The sequence below is a fragment of the Erpetoichthys calabaricus genome, chromosome 3 (genome assembly GCF_900747795.2).
Source record: "Erpetoichthys calabaricus chromosome 3, fErpCal1.3, whole genome shotgun sequence".
Lineage (NCBI taxonomy): Eukaryota > Metazoa > Chordata > Cladistia > Polypteriformes > Polypteridae > Erpetoichthys > Erpetoichthys calabaricus.
In genome coordinates, this window is record NC_041396.2 from 218,669,640 (window position 1) to 218,694,510 (window position 24,871).

The window sequence follows — 24,871 nt, forward strand, 5'->3', positions numbered from 1 at the left end:
TATATATTAATTAAAACTGTCTTTCAGAATCAGCATAGATGTGATTTGTTTGACTGGGTGTTATTACTAATTAAATAATATCTAGTTGCATTCACTTAATCTTGTTTGATATAGAAGTTTTTTACATATCTATTCACACTTCATATTTTAAAGTTACTTGAAGTTTTGTTTTGTTGGCTGATGTATTAATTTATTCATTATTTCATTTTAAGGACAGACAGACAGACAGACAGACAGACAGACAGACAGACAGACAGACAGACAGACAGACAGACAGACAGATAGATAGATAGATAGATAGATAGATAGATAGATAGATAGATAGATAGATAGATAGATAGATAGATAGATAGATAGATAGATACTTCATTAATCCCAAGGGGAAATTCACAATGTGAATTCACTATGTGTCCTACTATATTGAACCCTATTCTTTCAAAGGGAACGTCAATTAGGGGAAGGGGAATGAGAGGAGCATGGTCCCTCCTGGGAATTTCCCATAGTTGACATTCCGGACAAGAAGTACAAAAACGGCAAACCTCCTCATTAATTCCCAACCAATAAAATCTGAGCTTGATCCACTCTAAGGTTTTTGGTGCCTAAATGGCCTCCAAGGTGGTGAGAATGTGCCAATTCACAAACCTGCCGGCGGTAGGTTTGTGGAATTAACAACAATTTCCGGACCTCCCCCTCATGCTCGGCAACCCGATATAATAAATCATTTTCTATTACGAAGTGAAGTCCTTGTGGCATGGGTGATGCGTGTGTTGGCCATTAACGAGAACTACTGCATTCTTTGCAAATTGTAGGGAGTCATCATTCCATTGCTCCCTGTTAAAAGACGCCACCTTTTCTCTAAATTGAAAATTACTTTGGGAGAGAGGGTCCAGGTTGACCTCAAGGGGCGGAGATTCACCCAACTCGTCAAGGCGCGGGTGGATGACGTTTCTTCCTGCAATGGTCCCGGAGTCTCTCCTTTCTCCTCTCGGGCTTCTTTACCTCTCTCTGCCGGCTGAATACACAGCGTGGAGACAGCCTGAGAAGAGTCATCCTCATCTATAACTAGGCCCAAGCGTGGATCGAGAATAGTCCGTAGCTCACCGCATTTATTATCAGACCAGTCCCACCCCATAATTACTGGAAAAGGTGGATTGGGGAGGACCGCCACAGAGAGTTATTTTTAGCGATCCGTGCTCCTAACCTCCTCCTCCTCCCTGAGAAATGAAAACTAGGGCAAATTTATAATTACGGACTTCTCTGTGAATACATTTAATACTGGTCTTTACTTTCATCCATTGTCTCAGTAAGACATATCTGCCATCAACAATGGAAATGTTGCTGCCGGAGTCAAACAAGGCTTCGAGTTTGTTTATTAGTAAGGGCACACAAACCGCCTTCCCCCCTCCACCTGCATCCCGCCTCGCTCCCGGAAAGGTTATCCGCCAAGCGGCCCAGGGACTTCGGGACAGGTTCCGGTTTATGCAGAAGAGACTTATGGTGTAGGACGTAATCTCCAGGGAATCCACTAGAGGACCGTTCTGCTCTCCCAGATTTCAAGGCTGGCTTAGGTCGTTCTATGAGCTGTATCAGCTCTTCCATTGAATGGAATTCTCCCCAGACCGGCTGGACAAAGTGCTGGGGAAGCCGTTGTAAAAAAAATAAATTAGGCTATTTGCTGCACTATTTGGCAGGGGGTTAACTCAAACGGCCTTAGCCATAATGCCACCTGCTCCCAGAGGGCCATAGCTTGCCCCCAAATTGATCCCTCAGGATCAAACGTCCAGGCTTTTATTCTCCTTGCCTGCTGGACTAGGGCTAAACCATTTTTAGCTGGGTCCTCAGTCCCAGTGGGTGGCTCAGCTCTCTCGTTCGATAGAACATAATAAGCCCTTTTCGTTTCATCCCCAGAAACCAGCCTACGACTGTGTGTATCCTCTACACTCTCCTTCTGGTAAGATATTTGCCCAGGGTTGCACTTAAGGAGCAGAGCCTGCACTGAGTCTTTCCTGACCACCGGACGAACTCCCCACTCAGAAACTCGGCCCCAATACTTTCCTAATTGGCTCAAGTTTAGGTCCTGTCCCGTTTTCTTCTGGTACAAATTCTTGCCGGCTACGCCACTGTGATAGAAACACAGACCAGACGTCGTGAAAAGGTTTAGGGCAGCCACCTGTATAATATCCCTGGCTGCTAAAGGCTTTTGAAAAGAACACAGTTGTTCACAAGACTGAGTTCAAAACAGAACTAATTAATTGGTGGTAAGATGGCGGCTTTAAAGGCCCGTATACGAAGTGTCATCATCAAAAGGGGCCTGGACCGGAAGTGGCATCGAAGGGGGCAGAACCTGGCAGGATTTCTCGAGAAAGGTCTGCAGGGAACTGAGAAAGACAGTCAGTGCACCCTGCCGCCCCCTGGTCAGATGTGGTATTACCATTGCTTAAGACCTTTAGCTGCCTCCTACTCGCACGTGTGACACACTGTTCATTAAGTACAGCTGCGGATTGCTGTAACAAATTTACAGGGGAAATAAAATTACAGACTTTACAAATTACTTAATGTATACACATAAAAATACAGATCATTGCCTGAAGAAGGGGCCTGAGTTGCCTCTCAAGCTTGCATAATGTAATCTTTTTAGTTAGCCAATAAAAGGTGTCTTTCACTTGACTTCTCACTACATCCATAATGGCTAACACAGTACAACACCCTAGTACTACAGTACAATATAAAATAAAGCATTTTTAAACTGATTGATGTAAAAGAATCCTAACAACACGTGTCCACTAATAATATTGTTAAAATATGGCCAGTTGACAATTTTGGAGGAAAATACAAACTCCAGTCTGCAGCATACCTGGAAAAAAATAAACCTCTGAGGGGGGTCCACAGTCAGTTATAACATGGAAAGGAAAAGACAAAATCAGACCCAACCACAATTCTGGAGATCTAGACCAACTAGCCGCTCAGCCACTCCTGGGAATTCTACAATTTAAGGCTCTGTCCACACTATTTTTAATCCTATTGGATTCACTTCTGAGTCACATGGAAACCAGGGAGGTTGTCCCCCACCAACGCAGAGATTTGTCTCTGGTTTTGCGTTTCATCCACACTAGTCCTGCGTATTCAACCCCCTGAAAACGAAGGTTTTTGAAAACGCTCTCCAGAACTTAATACTTTCGTAAACGCAGCGCCAGAGTTGTAATGTGGACAGGCTAAAACTGAGTTTTCCTACAACGATAGTCTAATTATGCACTGTGGCTCCTTTAATAGTTTTTGTCTTTTTAAATATGCTGTGAACATGTTATTTTCAGTCCTGCGTGTGCTGATAGCCTTGAAAGCACATAAAACACAAGGGAATCTGATTTTCTCATTTCACAGTCCCTTTAATAATTTTCCACCCAATGCACACATGCCCATTGTAGGTGAACATTTAAACACTTCACATGTTATAGAGTGGACGGAGATACTTTTGTATGAACGATGTGAAAAATCTAATCTGGACGGAGATCATTTTCGTTTAAAAATGCCGTTTTTAAATTAAAATGTGGTAGCGTAGTTGTAGCCAATCCTGGGCCGTCTAGTCTGATGTCAAAATCCTTTCATCTCAGGATTCCCAGATGTCTTCCCCATGAGCATGAAAACAGCTTGAACGTAGAGCAGTAGCTCATAGTAGCGCAGCAGAACACTAAGAAGAGAAACTGAATAGAGGAGGGTTACTATCGGTTCATAATTACTGGAATACTTCTATGTTTGTGCAAATGACTAACAGAGACATGCAATAAGTGGGTGTTTCTTTGTTTTCTTATACTTTTTGTTATGTTCCTCATGAGATTTTTGGTGTCTGGGTTGAACAGATATGTGATAAAAGGCAACCTTAACGGAAACCGTTCCTTTTTTAAATTTTGAGCTATTTTGTTTCACGATGGAGACATCTCTTCTCTCCACAATGGTATGTGAATGGAGTTGAAGGGTGCCATCCTTTTGTCACTCCTGTAATCATACTTGAATTAAATCTGTATACAGCATTGGGTCTTTTTTCATCCTTTTGGACAAAACTATTAGATTGGAAATTTAACATCAGGACCTTAGCAGTGCTGCATGCTTAGCAAATCTATTAATAAACCACAGAGGACTTTTTTCCTCTGATGTATTTGCTGTAGTTTTCCTTTTTTAATATATAATAATGTTGCATTGAGAATCTACATGAAAGGACCCTGTTCCTGTAAACATTAAAAGTATGCAGTAGCTGTTTTAATACAAAGAAATCTAATTGAAATGTGGCCTGCAACCTCTAAATCCAGAACACAAAGGTAAGACTCCCTTGAGCACTATAACTATGCTACTACCATGTCACCTTGCCTCAGTTGTTTAAAATAAAAGATGAGAAAATCTAATGCAGCAACTCTTCAGATTTTCATTATTGGAAAATAAGCTAAATAATCATAACAAACTACTGAAAAAATAAGCATCCTGTAAAAATCCTAAATCCTAATGCCTTGGTTAAATAAACTCGTAGTTTGTGGTGAGTCCATTAATGTCATAAATGCACACTTTATCAGATTAATTATGGTGTTTGCTAGAGTATCAGTCAACGAGTTTATTTTTATACACAAATCCCCAAAGACCCAAGCCAGCTGGCCACCCAACCTTTCCCTGAGAATCCCAAGGGTACAACTGGGACCTGGCGTGCCACTGAGCAATGAGCATGTATAATAATACACTGTAAAAAAATGAAATCTAAGCAAATCTTGTCATGAAAGTTTACCCCATTGGCAGATTGTTCACTTGCTTAGATTTCATTTTTTGCAGTGTGCGATGTGTTATGAGCATTGATTTTCTTTAGTTTTTGTTCATATTTTACACATGCGCGTTGTTACTGGCATTGGTACACATGCTTCTTGGAAGTGACATGTTTCTTGTTTTGGCAGCTATTATTGTTGGAAGCACAGGTATGTAAGCAGCACCTTCCATTTTAGTTTGACTCAAACTTAGCCATATAATAAGTAAGAGATGTGTAAAAGTGCTGTGTTTGGACTCATTTTAGGTTGCTTTTAGTCTCTTTGATGCCAAAAAAGTTTTGTCTTAACCTAATTACCTGTCTGATTCTGAATATTCTAAGGCAGGGCAACTTTTTATCCTTGCAGCCTAAATGAAGCAATATTGATCTATAAAGAGACTTTCCAAACTACTAATAGCAGGCTGTTTGTTTAAATCATGCTTGATGTTCCATCAAAACTGTCTAGACAATGGGCGAAAACTGTGACGTTTGTGGTAATGGAGCAGATTGGATTGAATACTGAGATCAATCTGTAATGATGGTCCTTCTGTAAAATTTGTCAATTATGCCTTGTAAAAAGGATGTGACAGTAGATGTAAAAAGGTTTGAGAATGGCCACCCCATATACTGAAAAACTGCAGAGCAAAAAAGAAATTACAGTTCAATGCAGAAGTAAACTAACATGGTGAGTCTGTTCTGTGTATATGGATGAAACAAGAGGTAGGATCAAGGAGGCTGGAATAGGAGATGATGTCTTCAGTAGGTGGGTTCTGCATACCTCATAGACTCAAGGTGCTGTCATTGGGAGGCACAGTCTTCACTTGGTCTGCAGAGGTACAAAAGGAGAAAGGATCAGATAACAGTGCCAACTCCTGGTCCAACTGAGAAATACCAATATTTAAGCCCATAAATCATCTCCCATGTGCACGTGTGTGACAGCCTTTATTTAGTTTGGATTTCTAATTCAATTTCAAATTAACAATACCATTAACACTATATACTGTAATCATTTAACATTGTGGAGCTTCTTGAATACAAATAATTAGTTCACTGTACACCATTCATATTTTGCACTGAAATATTGCATGTTACAAGACTTAGTATTACTAGTATTTGATGTTCGTTTTTATTTAAATATTATTGGGATGTATTTGAGGACACTGCTGCAGGTTTGGAGTTCTCACTACCATAAAGTTGCCCCATGCTGCAGTATATTGTGAGGCCTTATTGTAATCCTTTCCTGCTTTGGGACTTTTGCTATATTTATCTATCTGGTGGTAGCCAAAGGTTTGACAGAATTTTTTTCAATCAGTACCATAAAATGTTTCAATGCATTATAGCTGGGAGACTTGGACTTCTTTCTGCCAGCCTCTTTGAACATTGCCGTTAATTTATGTGGCTGACATATTTCCTAGGCACTTGTGTCTGACCTAATTCAATTTAGACACTAAATTGCATCAAACTGGATTGATAATGGATGGATTTCAATGGTTGATGTAGGAAGCCATTGGCCTTCAGTAAACTTCACGTGAGAGAGAATCACTGCGTTTCACAATGTATTACGCTACCAGCACTGGCGATAATAAAATGTCACTTGAATAATGTTATACAAAAAACACCCAAAATGAAGATCTATCAACATATTGCCAAACAGTACAATAATCAAAGAGTAACATTAAAAGACACTTCAGCTTCTGTATCAGATATTAACCCCAAAGCATAAATACAAGTGAATATTCAAAATGTCATTTACATATTTGGCTGACACCTTTATCCAAGGCAACTTACAACACTTATGATACAATTGGTTACATTTCTTTTGGTTTTTGAGTTTGAGCAGGTCAAATGAGTTGCTCACGGTCACATAGTGTCATTGGCAGGATTTGAACCCATGACCTCAGGGTTTGAAGTTCAAACCCTTAACCACTACAACACACTGCCTGAATTTCCAGTTTTTGTTCAGTCTGCAAAGTGCTAAATAGTACTGCATGTAAGTAATCAACGCAATTCATAATAACGATGGCATCTATTTCAAAATAGTAAGAGGTTCAAGTTCACGCACCCTTTAGCTTGTATAACAAAAAAATCAATCAATGGGTCCCTTAAAAAAGGCTCTAGCTTTCAAGTCCCAAAACGGAACTAAAAAGTTCACTCTACACGTCTACTCCTGAGCAAAATTATGCTGAGAGGCCTGGCCAAACACATTAGAAAAGCACAAAACATATTTCACATACTCCCAAAAGAAATATTTTTGTAGATGATATACAGTATTATGTTGAGAGTATCATGAAGAACTGGAAAAAAAACTGATTATGATGACTAATGTTAATGTTAACATTTTGACACTATTTTAAATTACTGAAGTGAGTTTACTACTTATTTCATTTTTGCACAACACTGCTGTCAGCTGGGTTATGGGGTGGCAGTGCCCAACCTGCCCTTAAAGGAAAGATGTCACTGAATAGCACTGGGGGATAACTCAAACATACTTCTAATGCAAAGCCTCCATTTCCATTTTTCGCTTGTAACATGTTTGAGAAGATATACCATGGAAAACTGTTTCACGTCACACTTAAAGTAAAAATCAGAAAGAAGGAGTCACAAGACTAAGAAAGTATAGCACCTCTCACTAATCAAGCACTTTATATGACAGATCTTACACTTAAGGGTGTTGAGGTCAATATTTTTGCCCAGTGGTACTTGAAGCAGAAGTCTTTAGAGAAAGTCATAAAGTCTGTTAAACCAATTAGCTCATAGAAAGAGATTATTAGCCATTCCTTTTTACTTGCCTTCAGCCATTCCTTACATGGGTTTACTGTCTTTGATCACACACCTCACCACAGTCTCCACATGCTTTATAAATCTGGCCATGTCCCCAGTGTGTAACTTGCCATTATCACAGTGCTACTAAGTAGCCTGGCAGTTTTAATGATGGAGCAGTGACATGTTATAAAGAAGTGTCTGTATTTAAATAGACTATCTGCCTAATGGTAGTGTTCAGTCGTTCTGTCCTTTGAGTCCTTAAAAATCATCAAGCTCTCAGTTTCCGAACACTGCCTTCATTTAATGCTTTTTCATTCCTCTGATGGTTGCTTGTGTATTTTTGAGTATGCTATTGATTTTGTCAATTTGGTTTATTTTTTATCTATACTAATAAAAGGCAAAGCCCTCACTGACTCACTCACTGACTGACTGACTCACTCATCACTAATTCTCCAACTTCCCGTGTAGGTGGAAGGCTGAAATTTGGCAGGCTCATTCCTTACAGCTTACTTACAAAAGTTAGGCAGGTTTCATTTCGAAATTCAAAGCGTAATGGTCATAACTGGAACATATTTTTTGTCCATACACTGTAATGGAGGAGGCGGAGTCACGTATCGCGTCATCACGCCTCCTACGTAATCACGTGAACTAAAAACAAGGAAGAGATTTACAGCACGAGTCACACGTGGGAACGAAGGTAAATGACGTTAATTTTTGACTGTCTTTTAATACTGTGTAAGCATACATATTAACACATGTGCAATTAAACGTGTGCATTTACGGGGTGATTTCTCAGGCTTAAAAGCTCACCTTTTATCAAACGCGGGAACAAAGGTAACTGACGTTGTTCACTGTCTTTTAATACTGTGTAACCATACATATTAACACATGTGCAATTAAACGTGTGCATTTACGGGGTGATTTCTCAGGCTTAAAAGCTCGCCTTTTACTAAAAAGGTAAATGCAAAACTATTTTCAATCAGTTTATTGAAACGCTCCCGTTAAGGATTGCAATAACATATTCGCGAGATAAAAGAACGAAGTAGGGAGAAATGGAGGAAGAGCCGCAAACAGTGAAGAGCAAAAAATTAATTAAACAATTGAGAACGGAGCGAGTTAAGCATACAAGCATGTTCATAAGGGAAACAAAGCACGGTGTAAAACGTAAGTTTAAATTAAGTTTATAGAAACGCTCCCGCTGCGGATTGCAATAACATATTCGCGAGATAAAAGTTTCATGAGAAGACACGAGGTATAAACGAACCACACGCCGTGGCGCAACGTTAGGGGCAACAGTTTCAACCATTCTATGATCTGCTTCTCGCAACTGAAAGACGGCACATGGCGGATGTTAGCCGACTTGCTGACCGCAACGTTAGGGGCTTCAACTATGGCGCTGACGCCACATCTCAGTGCCAACACTTTGCAGACTGTACTTAAAAGACACGCCCTCCTCACTGGACAGTTAAAAACACCAATCAAACTAACGATGACATCAAGTATTACCCAATCAAAAGTAGGAAAGGAGGCATCTTCATAAAATGCGTGTGGGATGATTTGCATGAGACGCTGCTTTAAAAAAAAAATGATAAAAAAAATACGGGATAAATCCCGTCCAGTATTGATTCAAAACGGGACGCGCAATTTATGTGAATGTATGTATGTATATATCTATGTCTATATATATATATGTAGATATGTAAATTTGTATATGTATATATATGTTTATGTGTGTGTGTGTGCATATTATATATATAAAAGACAGCAACACTCATAACAATGACAACACAATTACATTGACAATCATGTTACGTTATTTTTAAAATGTTTCCTTTTTTTTTTTTCATAACCTCTTTAACACACTACTTCTCCGCTGCGAAGCGCGGGTATTTTGCTAGTTTTATTATATTTAAAAAAACAAAACAAAGCACAGTTGCTTTTATTCTGTCTGGAATCAATTGTAAGTCTTATTGGTGTTCTGGATCTTTTCATTTTATTTATTTACTGGCTTCTGGATCTTTGTTCTTTTGTATTTTATATTTGTTTTTTGGTTGCATTGCTTGCATTAAGGTAAGGTCATTTTTAGGTTTGATATTTTGACACTGTCATGTCTGACTACAGTAATCCTCTTATTTTAAGGTTGGACAGTTTGTAGACAGATGTTTCACACACTCTGAGCCGCTTGGTGTCACTGGCGTGCAAACTGAAGGAAAAAAAAATGGGACCCCCAAGGTCAAAATTTTGGTTTCCAAAGTAGTCTATCTTGTCTGTATGGTCCTAAACAGCAACTATGCAAAAGTTGGTCCTTATTTGTCAAAGGATGTAGGATTGTACAGGGAACAGACATGCTAGCCTAGACTTGATGATATTTTGGAAGAATAAGGTGGATAGAACTGGCAAGCTTTGTTTAGCTGGATAGCCTCTTCTCATCTAGATTGATCTAATGTTCAGACACTCTAATATAGCAATATAATATATAACTGGAACACCCAGATAGTGGAAGGACTGGGAGAGGAGCAGTAACTTCCCCAGAACACGAGAGGGCACCCACCCTGGTGGGTGTTGGGGCCACAGGAACAGAGTTTGGAAGCTCAACTCTGTGGGAACCCGTGGTCACCACCAGGGGGAGCTTGGACAGTCCCAGAGCCATGGACTGCAGCACTTCCGCCACACCAGGAAGTGCTGCAGGAAAATCATGAGGGTGCACTTGGAGCACATCCAGGTGCAATATGAAAGAGGCCACCTCACTCCATTGAGAGAGCTAGTGTCGGGAGGCAGATGACGGAGCTTGCAGGAGAGGAGTGGAGGTGGCAGTAAAAGAGGAGAAAGGAAAGAAGGAAAGGGACTGAGCATTGTGGGGTTTGTGCACGGTGCGCATTGTGCTGTGAAGAGAAAATAATAAACGTGTGTGTTTTGGGACTTCTGTGTGTCCTGTATCTGTCTGTAGCTGGGCTAATTCCACTATATATATATATATATATATATATATATATATATATATATATATATATATATATATATATACAGTATATATATATATATATATATATATATATATATATATATATATATATATATATATATATATATATATATATATACAGTATATGAACTTGATTTTTTATTGGTTTATTTTGGTTTTGGATTACTAGTCTTGTTTTTTGAGGGGCCAGAGGTTTTCAATGGTTCCCCTCTCTCAGAAACGTGTAGGCCACAGACTGGTGCAGTTTCAGATCTAAGCCTATTTGAAGTTTACAGGCCTTTTTGAGTTTTTGGTACCTGTATCACAACATATGATAACTTCAAAACGGTTTGCCAAAATGTCTCTTATACTGATAGATATTTTTCTTTTTTGTTAAGAGTTTCTGTATACAATAAACGGTTTAATACTACTAAATGTAGAAAAGTCACTTCTTGTCTGTCTTCAACCTTTTTCCTCTAATTATTGTTCCACACATTTTGTAGTGTGAGATGCTGCCACTGCACTGAACACATTTGTTTTGAGAACTGAAACACTTCATCATTCCATTACCATTTCATTATTAAACACTTCCAAATCTGCTTGCTTCAGACAGGGTGCAGTACAGACATATGCACCATTTTACTCTCTTTACATTATTCTAGTATTTAATGCATGACTCCCCAAATTAAAAATTAATAACTAGAAAGCTTTATTTTGCTGTTAGTGTGTGTTGTAACCTCCTTATTAAGACTATATTAGATTGATAAAGCACAATTTAAGTTATAGTCACATTGGACGCTGTATGTTCTAGTGTGAGCGACTATGCCTCCTTGTTCTGAAAGGCTTTACAAATTATTCAATATAATTGCACTTCTTAACTCAAGAAATTCTACAGCTATGTTCACCTTCTACTTTTGCCAGCCCAGGAGCCTCCTACACATGCATTCCATTTAGTTAAAGCCTCTGCTGGACATAATCAATAAGCCATTTGCAGATGGAGCTGTGTGGATGCACACCCAAATAATCTTGGTTGTCAAATTAGTGAGGCTGAATTTGAATCCCCTTATTAATTCTGTTATTCTAAAAGCAGCTGATAATTTCCATCTGTTTAGTCTTGTAGTTTTTCTTGCTGTTCCTGTATGTTGGCAGATCATCTTAATCTAAACAATAGTTGTGTGGTGCTGGTGGATTGAAGCCTGCACCAACTGCTGCAGCATTCTTCATTTTATTGCTCACTTGTTCTCTCTTGTGTTTTTGGGGAGTTTTCCACCAACATAATAAAAGTTAGTGGAAGTTTGGGTGTCTGCTTTACCCTGCCTATGTCTATTTTGAATTTTATAGAGCGTTATGTCAAGAGTGTTTTGGAGGTGAAAAGAGTGTCAGACTGAGTGATGATTATGAAGCTGGAAATTGGAGGTGTGATGATGAATGTTGTTAGTGCATATGCCCCGCAAGTTGGGTATGCAACGGATGAGAAAGAAGATTTTTGGAGTGAGTTGGATGAAGTGATGAACAGTGTGCCCAAGGGACAGAAAGTGATGGTTGGAGCGAATTTCAATGGACATGTTGGTGAAGGGAACAGAGGAGACGAGGAGGTGATGGGTAGGTATGGTGTCAAGGAAAGGAATGAAGAAGGTCAGAGGATAGTGGATTTTGCCAAAAGGATGGACATGGCTGTGGTGAATACTTATTTTAAGAAGAGGGATGAACATAGGGTGACATAGAAGAGTGGAGGAAGATGCGCACAGGATGATTACATCCTATGCAGAAGAGTCACTCTGAAGGAGATTGAAGACTGCAAAGTTGTGGCTGGGGAATGTGTAGTTAAGCAGCATCGAATGGTGGTCTGTAGGATGACGTTGGAGATCAAGAAGAGGAAGAGAGTGAGGGCAGAGCCAAGGATCAAGTGGTGGAAGTTGAAAAAGGAAGACTGCAAGGTTGAGTTTAGGGAGAAGGTGAAACAGGCACTGGGTGGTAGTGAAGAATTACCAGACAGTTGGGAAACTTCAGCAGATGTAGTAAGGGTGACAGCAAGAAGAGTGCTTGGCGTGACATCTGGACAGAGGAAGGAGGAAAAGGAAACCTGATGGTGGAATGGGGAAGTACAGTAGAGTATACAGAGGAAGAGGATGGCAAAGACGAAGTGGGATAGTCAGAGAGATGCTGAAAGTAGACAAGAGTACAAAGAAATAAGGCACAAGGTGAAGAGTGAGGTGGCGAAGGCTAAAGAAAAGGCGTATGATGAGTTGTATGAGAGGTTGGACACTAAGGAGGGAGAAAAAGACCTGTACCGATTGGCTAGACAGAGGGACTGAGCTGGGAAAGATGTGCAGCAGGTTAGGCTAGTAAAGGATAAAGATGGAAACATACTCACAAGCGAGTAGAGTGTGTTGAGTAGATGGAAAGAGTACTTTGAGGGGCTGATGAATGAAGAGAACGAGAGAGAAGGTTGGATGATGTGGAGATAGTGAATCAGGAAGTGCAATGGATTAGCAAGGAGGAAGTAAGGACAGCTATGAAGAGGATGAAAAATGGAAAGGCCAGATGACATATGTGTGGAAGCATGGAGGTGTTTGGAAGAGATGGCAGTGGAGTCTTTAACCAGATTGTTTAATGGACTCTTGGAAAGTGAGAGGATGCCTGAGGAGAGGAGAAGAAGTGTACTGGTGCCGAAATTTAAGAATAAGGGGAATGTGCAGGACTGCAGTAACTGCAGGGGAATAAAATAGATGAGCCACAGCATGAAGTTATGGGAAAGAGCAATGTAAACTAGATTAAGAAGTGAGGTGATGATTAGTGAGCAGCAGTATGGTCTCATGCCAAGAAAGAGCACCACAGATGCGATGTTTGCTCTGAGGGTGTTGATGGAGAAGTATAGAAAAGGCCAGAAGGAATTGCATTGCGTCTTTGTGGACCTGGAGAAAGCATATGACAGGGTGGCTTGAGAGGAGTTGTGGTATTGTATGAGGAAGTCGGGAGTGGCAGAGAAATATGTAAGAGTTGTACAGGATATGTACGAGGGAAGTGTGACAGTGGTGAGGTCTGCGGTAGGAGTGATGGATGCATTCAAGGTGGAGGTAGGATTACATCAGGGATCGGCTCTGAGCCCTTTCTTATTTGCAATGGTGATGGACAGGTTGACAGACGAGATTAAACAGGAGTCCCCATGGACTATCATGTTTGCTGATGACATTGTGATCTGTAGCGATAGTAGGGAGCAGGTTGAGGAGACCCTGGAGAGGTGGAGATATGCTCTAGAAAGGAGAGGAATGAAGGTCAGTAGGAACAAGACAGAATACATGTGTGTAAATGAGAGGAAGGTCAGTGGAATGGTGAGGATGCAGGGAGTAGAGTTGGTGAAGGTGGATGAGTTTAAATACTTGGGATCAACAGTATATAGTAATGGGGATTGTGGAAGAGAGGTGAAAAACAGAGTGCAGGCAGGGTGGAATGGGTGGAGAAGAGTGTCAAGAGTGATTTGTGACAGACGGGTATCAGCAAGAGTGAAAGGGAATGTCTACAGGACGGTAGTGAGTCCAGCTATGTTATATGGGTTGGAGACGGTGGCACTGACCGGAAAGCAGGAGACAGTGCTGGAGGTAGCAGAGTTAAAGATGCTAAGATTTGCACTGGGTGTGACAAGGATGGATAGGATTAGAAATGAGTATATTAGAGGAGCAGCTGAAGTTGGATGGTTGGGAGACAAAGTCAGAGAGGCGAGATTGTGCTGGTTTGGACATGTGCAGAGGAGAGATGCTGGGTATATTGGGAGAAGGATGCTAAGGATAGAGCTGACAGGCAACAAAAAAACAGGAAGGCCTAAGAGAAGGTTTATGGATGTGGTGAGAGAAGACATGCAGGTGATGGATGTAACAGAACAAGACACAGAGGACAGAAAGATATGGAAGAAGATGATCCGCTGTGGCAACCCCTAGTGGGAGCAGCCAAAAGAAGAAGAATATTTGCAGTGTTGTGGAGTTAAGAGACACATTTAGCTGTCTACCTCCAGGCTTGCTGTCCAGCTTCATTTCAAATTGTGCACTGAAGTAAGCAAGGGATATGCTGGAGAGGTCCTTTGCTAACATGTGTGAACAAATCAGAAAGAGACAAATAAAGAGGTTGGGGCTCCAGGGGAAGGGGTGAAGTTGGTGATGTCCAGACTGGAAGTGATATTAGAAGTTGTTAAGGTATTCTCCTCCACTCTAAAGTGATCAGGAACTGTATACAGTAAGTGACAGGGTCACAACCAAAACCCTTCCCCATATTTTTAGAAGACCTAACATGCGTGAGTCTCTCCGGAGGGTCACATGTGTGACACTTGATACTTAAGTACACTAACAGGGGCATCCCAAAGCTCTGTGTATTACCTTAAAATGTCCATACCTGAGTCAAACCTTTTAAGTGATTCTTAATTTTCGGAGAATCTGACCAGCCTGTTTCCCTATTTATTTAATCACAGTGCTGAACTGTAAGCAGACATTTCAGTACTTCCTTGTAAGGTAGTCATGGGTCATGGCTGTCTTTCTGTTTCTCTTTCACTCCTTCTCTTTTTGGGAAGTATATCCCCATTTCCCATGGGTCATCTGGGAACCCTTTCTGTGAACAGGCCTTTGGGTTGAGTATTGGCTGAGTTTTTAGTACACGGTGTTACAAAATAGATTAGTTTTTATGAATGAGGAAAGATCAGACTGGCACATTAAACTTCCCATCAGCATCTCTGCTCCTTATTCTGTTTCCCTGATGTTTTTCTGAATAAAACTGGTGCAGTAATCACTCTCATGACAAGCTGCAATGTTTACTACAATGTTTATGTACCTATAAGCAGTTTGAGGTCCATATCAAGGACAAATTGAACTGGTGTTGTAACACAGAGGAACTATATAAGAAAGGGCACAGCAGATTCCTTTTTCTTAGGAAGCTGCTTTCATTTAATCTGGGTAGTGACATTCTTCTATAACTCTTCTGTAACTCTAAGATGGCCAGTGTAATTTTCTACACTGTGGTATGCTGGGTTGGTAACATCACTTCAAGAGAGGCCCATCGAATCAACAAGCTCTGGCTCACTCAGGTTGTAGCGAAGGAGAGAATTAACACAAAACTGAATGCCATTATGAACAATGCTGCACATCATCTCTCTGATACACAAACATTGAGGATTTTCAGCCAAAGAATTATTCAGCAGAAGTGTGTCAAGAAACGCTACTGGGTCTCCTTTATACCAACAGCAATATGCCTGCATGATGCCTCACTGGGACTGGGATTGCCAAGTCAGAATGTTTCTTTCTTTTTAATTTTCTTCCTTTTTAGTCATTCTACTGTGTGTTCAAACTATAGTGGGTGTGTATTTATGTATGAGTATGTATGTTTGTATTTATTTATTTAAAGAGCTTCTGTAAAAAGCCCCATTTACCCCTGGCTATAAAGTTCTATCTATCTATCTATCTATCTATCTATCTATCTATCTATCTATCTATCTATCTATCTATCTATCTATCTATCTATCTATCTATCTATGTATTGTTTCAGTATCACCACTTCGTGAAAATACATATTTTTCATGAAGGACTCTTATAATTAAAAAAAGATTTACAACAAAACATATCTATCAGCTAGTCAGAACATTAGAACTTTAAAAAAATGTACTGAAAATTGTTCATTCAGCCGAATAAGCTCATCAGTCCTGTTCACCTGATTTCTATATTAGAACATTTTTGACCATAACAGGTCTGGTAGTGAGGTAAGACAACTCCTTGACTGGCAAGAATTAAAAGTCATTACATGAAGTTATTTTTCTCTTTTAGGCAGGAGTGTAAAAAGTTACGTGAGGAGTTGAAGGAGGAGCACGAGGAAGATAAGAAATTGGCATTGAGTCAACTGACTCATCATAAAGAGCAAGAAATGAATGCAGCCAGGGAGAGCTGGCAAAAAAAAATGGAGGATCTTCTTGATCAGGTAAGTAGTACTCACTGTAGACTTGGAAGCATGTGTGCTTTCTTATACTTTTTACCAAGATAGTATTTTCATTTTGGAGTAATGGAAAGATTAAAATGCACAGTAGTGCTGTGGTTTATAAGAATAATTCTGCTCTCATTGAGTTTGCATTATTTAATCCTGAATAAAGTTATACTACAGAAACAAAATGGAAAGGTTGTTCATATGAATATATAATAAATGCCATCTGTGTGAGTAGTAATGCTTTAAAGTGCTAGCATTTATTTACAAGAACATCAGAAGTTTGACAAATGAGAAGAGGCCTTTCAGTCCTTTGAGCTTAGTTTGTTAACTGATAATAAAGTTGTCCCAATGTCTCTTCCAGCTACTTCTTAAAAATTAAGTTGTCAAGGAATCCAATTTAATTACACGATTTAATAATTTGTTCCAGTTTACAATGAACCTTTGTGTGGAAAAATGATTCCTTCATTCCATATTGAATGCATTGTCCCTTAACGTCAATCAGTGCCCTTGAGTACCTGACTATTTAACTGAGGGAATTCTATTCTATTACATTTTATCAGTTCCATTCAGATTTTTTAAATCCAAGATGTAGCCCCCACAAAGCCCTCTTCACTGAATATTAAAGAGGTTGAATTCTGTTGACCTCTGAGAGTAGGACAGGCCCTTTAGTCCAGGGATGCACTTGGTTGTTCCTCTCTGCACAGGTCTAAGAGCTGCTATGTGTTTTTTTCCATGTGGCGACCAGACCTTTACAGAGCACTCTGGGTGTGTCCTTACTAGCTTTTAACTGCTCATTGACATTGATATAGGATTGTCAGTTTTGTCTCTTAGGATGAGTAGTTGTCCCAAGTAGGGTTTAAAATAATCCAACCAGTGATCCAGCACTTGGTACTCACAGGTAGCACAATTTAATGTAATATGAGTTTCAGAATAGGGCAACTTCGCTAGACAAGCTTCAGGAAATATGTGACCTTGCTATATGATGATCTTGAAAAACCACAACCGAGTTAATCAGAAAATGTTCAAATGTCTGTTATTATGTTATTTAACCACACGTACTGCAACTATGGAATGGTATGGATTCTTATCAATTTAATATTAGCATTTATCTTGAAACAAAGACCATTAAAGCAATGCTACCACAAGGCATGAGATTCAGGGTTCACAATACAATATTTCAATAATATGAATTTTTCATAAAAGAAATGTATGTTTAGTGCTATTTATTATTACATATTCATGAATTAAAACAATGCAAAATAATTTCAAATCAGTGCACAAGATTTAACCTTTGTTTTTCATGAGATATATTACATGTCGATTAGCACATGCAAGTACGGATTTCACTTTACTCTGTACACGTAATAATGAAGATCATATACTGCTCAAAAAAAAATTAAAGGACCACTTTTTAATCAGAGTATAGCATCAAGTCAGTGAAACTTCTGGGATATTGATCTGGTCAGTTAAGTAGCAGAGGGGGTTGTTAATCAGTTTCAGCTGCTTTGGTATTAATGAAATTAACAACAGGTGCACTAGAGGGGGAAAACAATGAAATGACCCCCAACACAGGAATGGTTTAACAGGTGGAGGCCACTGACATTTTTCCTTCCTCATCTTTTCTGACTGTTTTTTCACTAGTTTTGCATTTGGCTACGGTCAATGTCACTACTGGTAACATGAAGCGATACCTGTACCCTACAGAGGTTGCACAGGTAGTCCAACTTCTCCAGGATGGCACATCAATACGTGCCATTGCCAGAAGGTTTGCTGTGTCTCCCAGCACAGTCTCAAGGGCATGGAGGAGATTCCAGGAGACAGACAGTTACTCTAGGAGAGCTGGACAGGGCCGTAGAAGATCCTTAACACATCAGCAGGACTGGTTTCTGCTCCTTTAGGCAAGGAGGAATAGGACGAACACTGCCAGAGCCCTACAAAATGACCTCCAGCAGGCCACTGGTGTGAAAGTTTCTGACCAAACAATCAGAAACAGACTTCATGAGGGTGGCCTGAGGCTCTCTAGTGGGCCCTGTGCTCACTGCCCAGCACCATGGAGCTCAATTGGCATTTGCTATTGAATACCAGAATTGGCAGGTCCACCACTGGCACCCTGTGCTTTTCAAAGATGAGAGCAGGTTCACCCTGAGCAGATGTGGCAGACGTGAAAGGGTCTGGAGAAGCCGCAGAGAATGTTCAGCGGCAGTTTGGTGGTGGGTCAGTCTTGGGACTCATATCCATGGAGGGATGCACAAACATCTACAGGCTAGACAACATCACCTTGACTGCCATTACACATTGGGAGAAATCATTCGAACCATTGTCAGACCCTATGCTGGTGCAGTGGGTCCTGGGTTCCAACTGGTGCACGACAATGCCCGGCTTCATATGGTAAGAGTATGCAGGCAGTTCCTGGAGGATGAAGGAATTGATACTATTGACTGGCCCCCACATTTGCATGACCTAAATCCAATTGAACACCTCTGGGACATTATCTTTTGGTCTATCTGACACTTCCAGGTTGCACCTCAGACTGTCCAGGAGCTCAGTGATGCCCTTGTCTAGATCTGGGAGGAGATCCCCCAGGACACCATCTGTCGTCTCATTAGGAGCATGCCCCATCCCAATGTTGTCAGGCATGCATACAAGCACGTAGGGGCCATACAAACTACTGAATACGATTTTGAGTTGCTGCAATTAAATTTTAGCAAAATGGAATAGCCTGCTGCGTCATTTATTCACTTTGATTTTCGGGGTGTCTTTGAATTCAGCTCTCTGTAGGTTGATAATTTTCATTTCCATCAAACAATGTGGCATCCTTTCGTTCCTAACACATTACCCAGTCCATATCAGTCTAGATATCCAGCAGGATTTTTTTCCCATTGAGATCAGATGTGTTTTCAAAGTGTTCCTTTAATTTTTTTGAGCGGTGTATAAACGTATAATATAAAGTCACTTCAATGTAAAATCACTCAAATTTAGCTTTTTGTTTTCTGATTTAACATCAAAGGTTTCTTCAAGAAGAGAGATCCTTTTATTTGCTACTTGAATCTTTGATCTTTGAAGAAATTACTCACTCACTGGGCATAGATATAGCAGGGAGAAACAAATAATTTGACCAGAAAATCAAACACTGGGAATCTCTCTCCACCATGCAGTTAAGAGCATTTCAAGATCCACAGCCGTACAATTCCTCCTTGTTGTACTCTATTGTCATTTCTGAAGAAATATCAGTGAAAGGTGTATCAGTGTCCGCAACATTCATTGTCACATACGCAGTTTGTGAAGGCTGCAGTAACTGTTCCCAATAGCATTTATGTATACGGTATATAATGAGAACAGTTCTGGTACAACAAGTTATGTTGTGCTGATCCCAATAAACTTGAAAACAAGCCTATGGATGCAGTGGTGCATGCTCTCAATGAAAAAATGTTACAGTTCGTCCAAGGATGTGAGTCACTAAAGTAAGTGTGCACGTAAAACACTTAATCTGCGGTTAAGTACAGTGATGTCTGTGTTTTGTACTGACAGTCACATCCTTATGCAGGCAGTAATGTAACGGTCCTGCCAAAGTACAGTCAGTTTGTCATGTTATACAGTAAGCTTAGTTCTAGTTTTTCAATCAGATTTTTAAAGCCCCCACTTTTGACCAAACACATTTTCGTTTGACTTTGTATTCCATTTCTGTCATATGGTAATGTACAATATTTCATATTGGCAGTATTTTGTACTATATTGTGAAATTCCATACACCCAAATTTGGTCTCATGACTGTGTTTTAGCCTGTTGCGCACTATGACAAACAGTAGAAAGTTTGTCTATGAAGAGTTCTATACCTTATTGAAATCATATTTGCCAAAAACGTGACATATTTTACTAAACAACATGCTTTGATGTACTCTTTTGTTTCAAAATGTGATAAGCATCACTTTCCTTTTAGTACAAGCTGCTACATATACTTGGAGCCAATCAGCACCTTCTACATACAACATGACAGTGTGAGATTTCACTGTTAGCGGCGTTAGCTTAGTGCCTTATTTATTTATTTACTTATTTTTAATCATTTTGCTCTGAAGACTCGTGCCTGTTGTCACTGTGTTTGTTTGTGTCACCACAATGGTTTGGGATCGTATCTGCCATGAGGTTTGTGTGCCATCTTTCAGCAACGTTAAGGTGTAAAAGAGGGGGGTTGTGATAGATACGTTGTCAACTTTGACATGGTGTTGTTTGCAGCTTTGTTCATTATTAGCAATTTATAAGCTATACTGAAACACAGGCACTATATAGGAAAGCACACTACATACTGAAATGTATTTTCCATATACTGAAGCGCAAATACTGTATATTGAGAATGACTCTTAAAAGTATGCATATGCGGTGTATTTTTATTGGAGTTGGCTGTAAAAGACTTAGGATGTGCATAAAATTATATAATTTGCTATGTTCTGGCAAATAAGAAACTTCTACAAAATGCGAAAGTTATGAATTTGTGTGCTGCATGTATTTCAGAACAGCAACTCACTACTGAGGGTCTGTGCTGTTAAGAATGATTTCTGTACTAAACGGCACCACCTTCAAGATCTTGTTGTGCAGTGGCTTGATGACGATTTTGTGACATTCTTTGCTGTATTTTTCTAAAGAGAATTTTGTTCTTTTTTTGTGCCAGCTGCTTGTCATTTGCTTTCTGATTCCCATGTGTTTTGGTTTTAAGTATGTCATTATTAGTCTTGTTATTATTAATATGTTTTCATTTATCTTACTTTGTTTAATTTTTTTTGTTTATTACCTCTATTCATTACTTATATTAAAATGTATGGGAAACAAAAAAATTTAAGAATGGATATATGTTTTGTCAAATCATTAGCTTTTTGGAAAAAAAAATTAAAATTTTATACTACCAGTATTCTCCATTACAATAGTAAAAAATTGTATTTTTCTCATTTTGGCTAAATGATAATACAGTGCCTTCAGAAAGTACTCAGACCCCTTTACTTTTGATACATTTTGTTATGTTGCTGCAATTATTTAAATTATTTTTTGCCATATTAAACATTACTCAGTACCTGATAATGACAAAGAAATTGTTGTATATTTGTTGCAAATAAAATACTGAAGTATCACATTGACACAAGTATTCTGACCCTTTCCTCAGCAATTACGGCCTTGAGGCTTCTTGGGTATGACCTGACAAGCTTTGCACACCTGGATTTGTGGATATTTGTTCTCTGAGATCTCCACATGCTCTGTCACTTTAGATGGAGACCATCAGTGGATAGCTATTTTCAGATCACTCCAAAGATGTTCAGTTGTGGGTTCAGGTTTGGGCTGTAGCTGGGCCTTTTAAGAACATTTTCAGAGTTGTCCCTTGGTCATTCCTTTGTTGTCTCTCCTTTTGCTTATAGTCATTGTCCTTTTGAAAGGTGAACCTTCAGCCCAACCTGACATATTGAGTGCTCTGGAGCAGGCTTTTATAAAGGATATCTCTGTACTTTCCTCCATTCAGCTTTCCTTTGACCCTGAGTAGTCTCCCAACCCCTGCCACTTAAACACAACCCCACAGTATGATGTTGCCACCACCATGGTTCACTGTTGAAATGGTTTTCCACAGGTGATGAGCAGTACCTGGTTTCCTCAAGATTCAGTGCTTAGAATTGAGGCTAAACAGTTCAATCTTGGTGTCATCAGACCACACAATCTTGTTTTTTACAGTCTGAGAGTCCTTTAGGAGCCAATTTACAAACTCTAAGTGGGCTTTCATGTGTCACTCTGCCATAAAGCCCAGGCTGGTATAGTGGATGTCTGCAGCTCAGCCAGAATGACAATCGGGTTATTGATCACTTCTCTTATCAAGGCTCCTATTGCTCAGTTTGGCTAGGCAGCCAGCTCTAGGAAGAGTCATGGTTATTCCAAACCTTTTCCATTTAAGACTTATGGAGGCCACTGTGCTCTTGGGAACCTTCAAAGCTGTAGAATTTTATTTTGTAGCCTTTCTCGGATCTGTACCTTAACACAATTCTGACTCTAAGCTCTACAGGTAATTCTTTTGAAATCATAGATTGGTTCACATTATCAGCTTGGAACCTTCTAAAGACAGGCGTGTGCCTTTCCTAATCTTATCTAATCAATTGAATTGACCACTGGTGGACTCCAAACAAGGTGTAAAAACATCTCAACAATGACCAATAGAATGGGATGCAACCTGAGCCAGATTTCAAGTGTCATAGCAAAGAGTCTGAATACTTGTGTCAATGTGACATTTCAGTATTTTATTTGTAATCAATTTGTAAACAATCTTAAAATCCTGTATTTGCTTTGTTATCCTGGATTAGTGAGTGTTTTTATGAGGGAAAAATTAATTTACACAATTTTAGCCTAAGGTTTCCACATAACAAAATGTAAAAAAGTGAAAGGGTCTGTGTACTTTTTGAAGGCACCACATAGCATTTTGTAATCAAACTTTTCATTTATTTACCAGGTCTATTTATCCAAATAAACTCACAAACTGTAAGTGTCATCTCATTTCTAACCTGCTCAATCCATACCGGGGTCACAGGGGTACTGGAGCCTATCCCGGCTAGCATAGGTTGCAACGCAGGGACAAATCTTCAAGAGGGGCCTGTCTGTCGCAGGGCGTTCACGCACACACACACACGCACACGCACACACACACACGCACACACACATACACTTGGGCCAATGTAGTGTCACAGGGACAGTCTTTAGACAGAGGGTGCAGAACATGGTAACTTCACACAGACAGGACCCAGGATGTGAACCCTGGTCTCCTTACTGTGAGGCAGCAGTGCTACCACTGTGCCACCCAAACTGCAAGTGTGAATGCAAATGAAAGGGAAACAGGCTAATAAACTCTGCTGTGCTTACTGTTTCAGCCATAAATCTGCAGTATTAATTATTTTCCAGGTTGCAGTGTTGTGCTTCTCCAGTCCATATTCTGAAAAGACTAAAGCTGTCCTTCAAGCAGAGTTAGTTGAAATCTTTCCATTTTATGGGTTTGGTTTCTACTGGCAACTGAGCAGTGTAATTCATATAACATTGAATCAAATATTCTTCACATGAACTTGTGTCCTCAAAATTGCAAACTGATATACAAGACTAAAAGGGGTAACTTATCAAAGCCCAAATGCTTGTGTAACATTCTGTTAAATTGTTTTTATTTTGATGATGTTTACAAATGCTTCATCTTATTTTGCATTGCTACAAGGCCATTTTAAGACGTTTGTCTGGTTATTATTTAAGCCTTGGTAAAATGACATCAGCCTTCTTTTTGAATGTATGTAAAGTTTAAAATTCTTCAAATAATGCTCAACTCTGTTTTCACATGCCCACTCTAGTGACGTTGAAGTCTGTGATCATTTTCATACTACGTTTTTGCCATAAATAAATGTAAGCAAAAAAGTCTCTCTGAATCCCACCTGTGTGTGTGTGTGTGTGTATTTCTGTAATTTTGTTTTCTCTTTATTTCATTAGCATACGTTATAATTAATATATTTGTGTTTTACTCTCCCTTCTTTATCCCCTTTTCTTTTGCTCAGTTGATTTCTGAATGTTTCCCTTTATTCCTGTGATCTTTTCTTCATAGCGGCACTGTCTTGGTGAAGCATTACATAAATCAATCAGTAATGTAAGTGAAGTACACTTACACGTTTTTGCTTTGCTCCTGCTGACGTTTTATTCTTTTCTTTTTTTTTTGTGTGTGCATTTGGCATGTTTACCTTTCATTGCAAGGTATTGTTTCTTCCTGCACTGGCTTGTGAAAACTGTGATAACCACCTGTTAAATTTGACTTAAAAAGTATTTAGAACAAACATTCAATTGATATTTATAATGTGCATATATTGTAACGGGTTCTTGCTGCACCTGCCTCAGGCTTTCCCATGGCTCCCCATTCTACAGCCTCCCACCCAGCATGGGGGGCTTTGACCTCTTTTGGCCAAGTGGGCAATGACATCAGTATACCGCAGGCAAACACTTTAACTCTGTTACAATATATATATTTATGTATGTATATATATATATATATGTATGGTTTATTTCTTTCTTTCTCTTTGGCCTTGTAATCTCTAAAGCTTCTGCGGTGTGTGTCCTCTGGTGTTAATTTTGTTTGAAGTCCTCAGTGCACTTTTTCTGGGTCTTGTTTGGAATGTGTCACTGTGTGTTTGGCTTTCAGCAACTAACCTGCAAAAGAGAGCTGTGTATGATCAGTGAAATGTCAAATGTAACTAACAATAAAGTATACTAGGCATGTTGTGTATATGATACTGCATAATATGATGCTGCATAGAAAATTCGCTTCATTACTAGGTAATAAATGGTAAGGCAGCAAATCTCGGTCATTGGAGTATATTAAACTGCATTGAAAGGTAAAACTGCTGTTCTTTTTAGTAAGAATTAAAAAC

General features: G+C 39.5%; 1 protein-coding gene across 3 annotated transcripts in view; it reads left to right on the top strand.

Moving 5' to 3' along the window:
• Positions 1 to 24,871, top strand: part of fam184ab (family with sequence similarity 184 member Ab) — a 642,430-nt gene that overhangs the window by 483,123 nt on the left and 134,436 nt on the right. For 2 of the 3 annotated variants that reach the window (XM_028797795.2, XM_028797797.2), the window contains exons 9-10: positions 16,304 to 16,454; positions 24,055 to 24,096. In XM_028797795.2, the coding sequence (XP_028653628.2) occupies positions 16,304 to 16,454; positions 24,055 to 24,096 (193 nt within the window). The remainder of the gene's footprint in view (positions 1 to 16,303; positions 16,455 to 24,054; positions 24,097 to 24,871) is intronic. The other variant, XM_028797796.2, reaches the window with a different exon arrangement.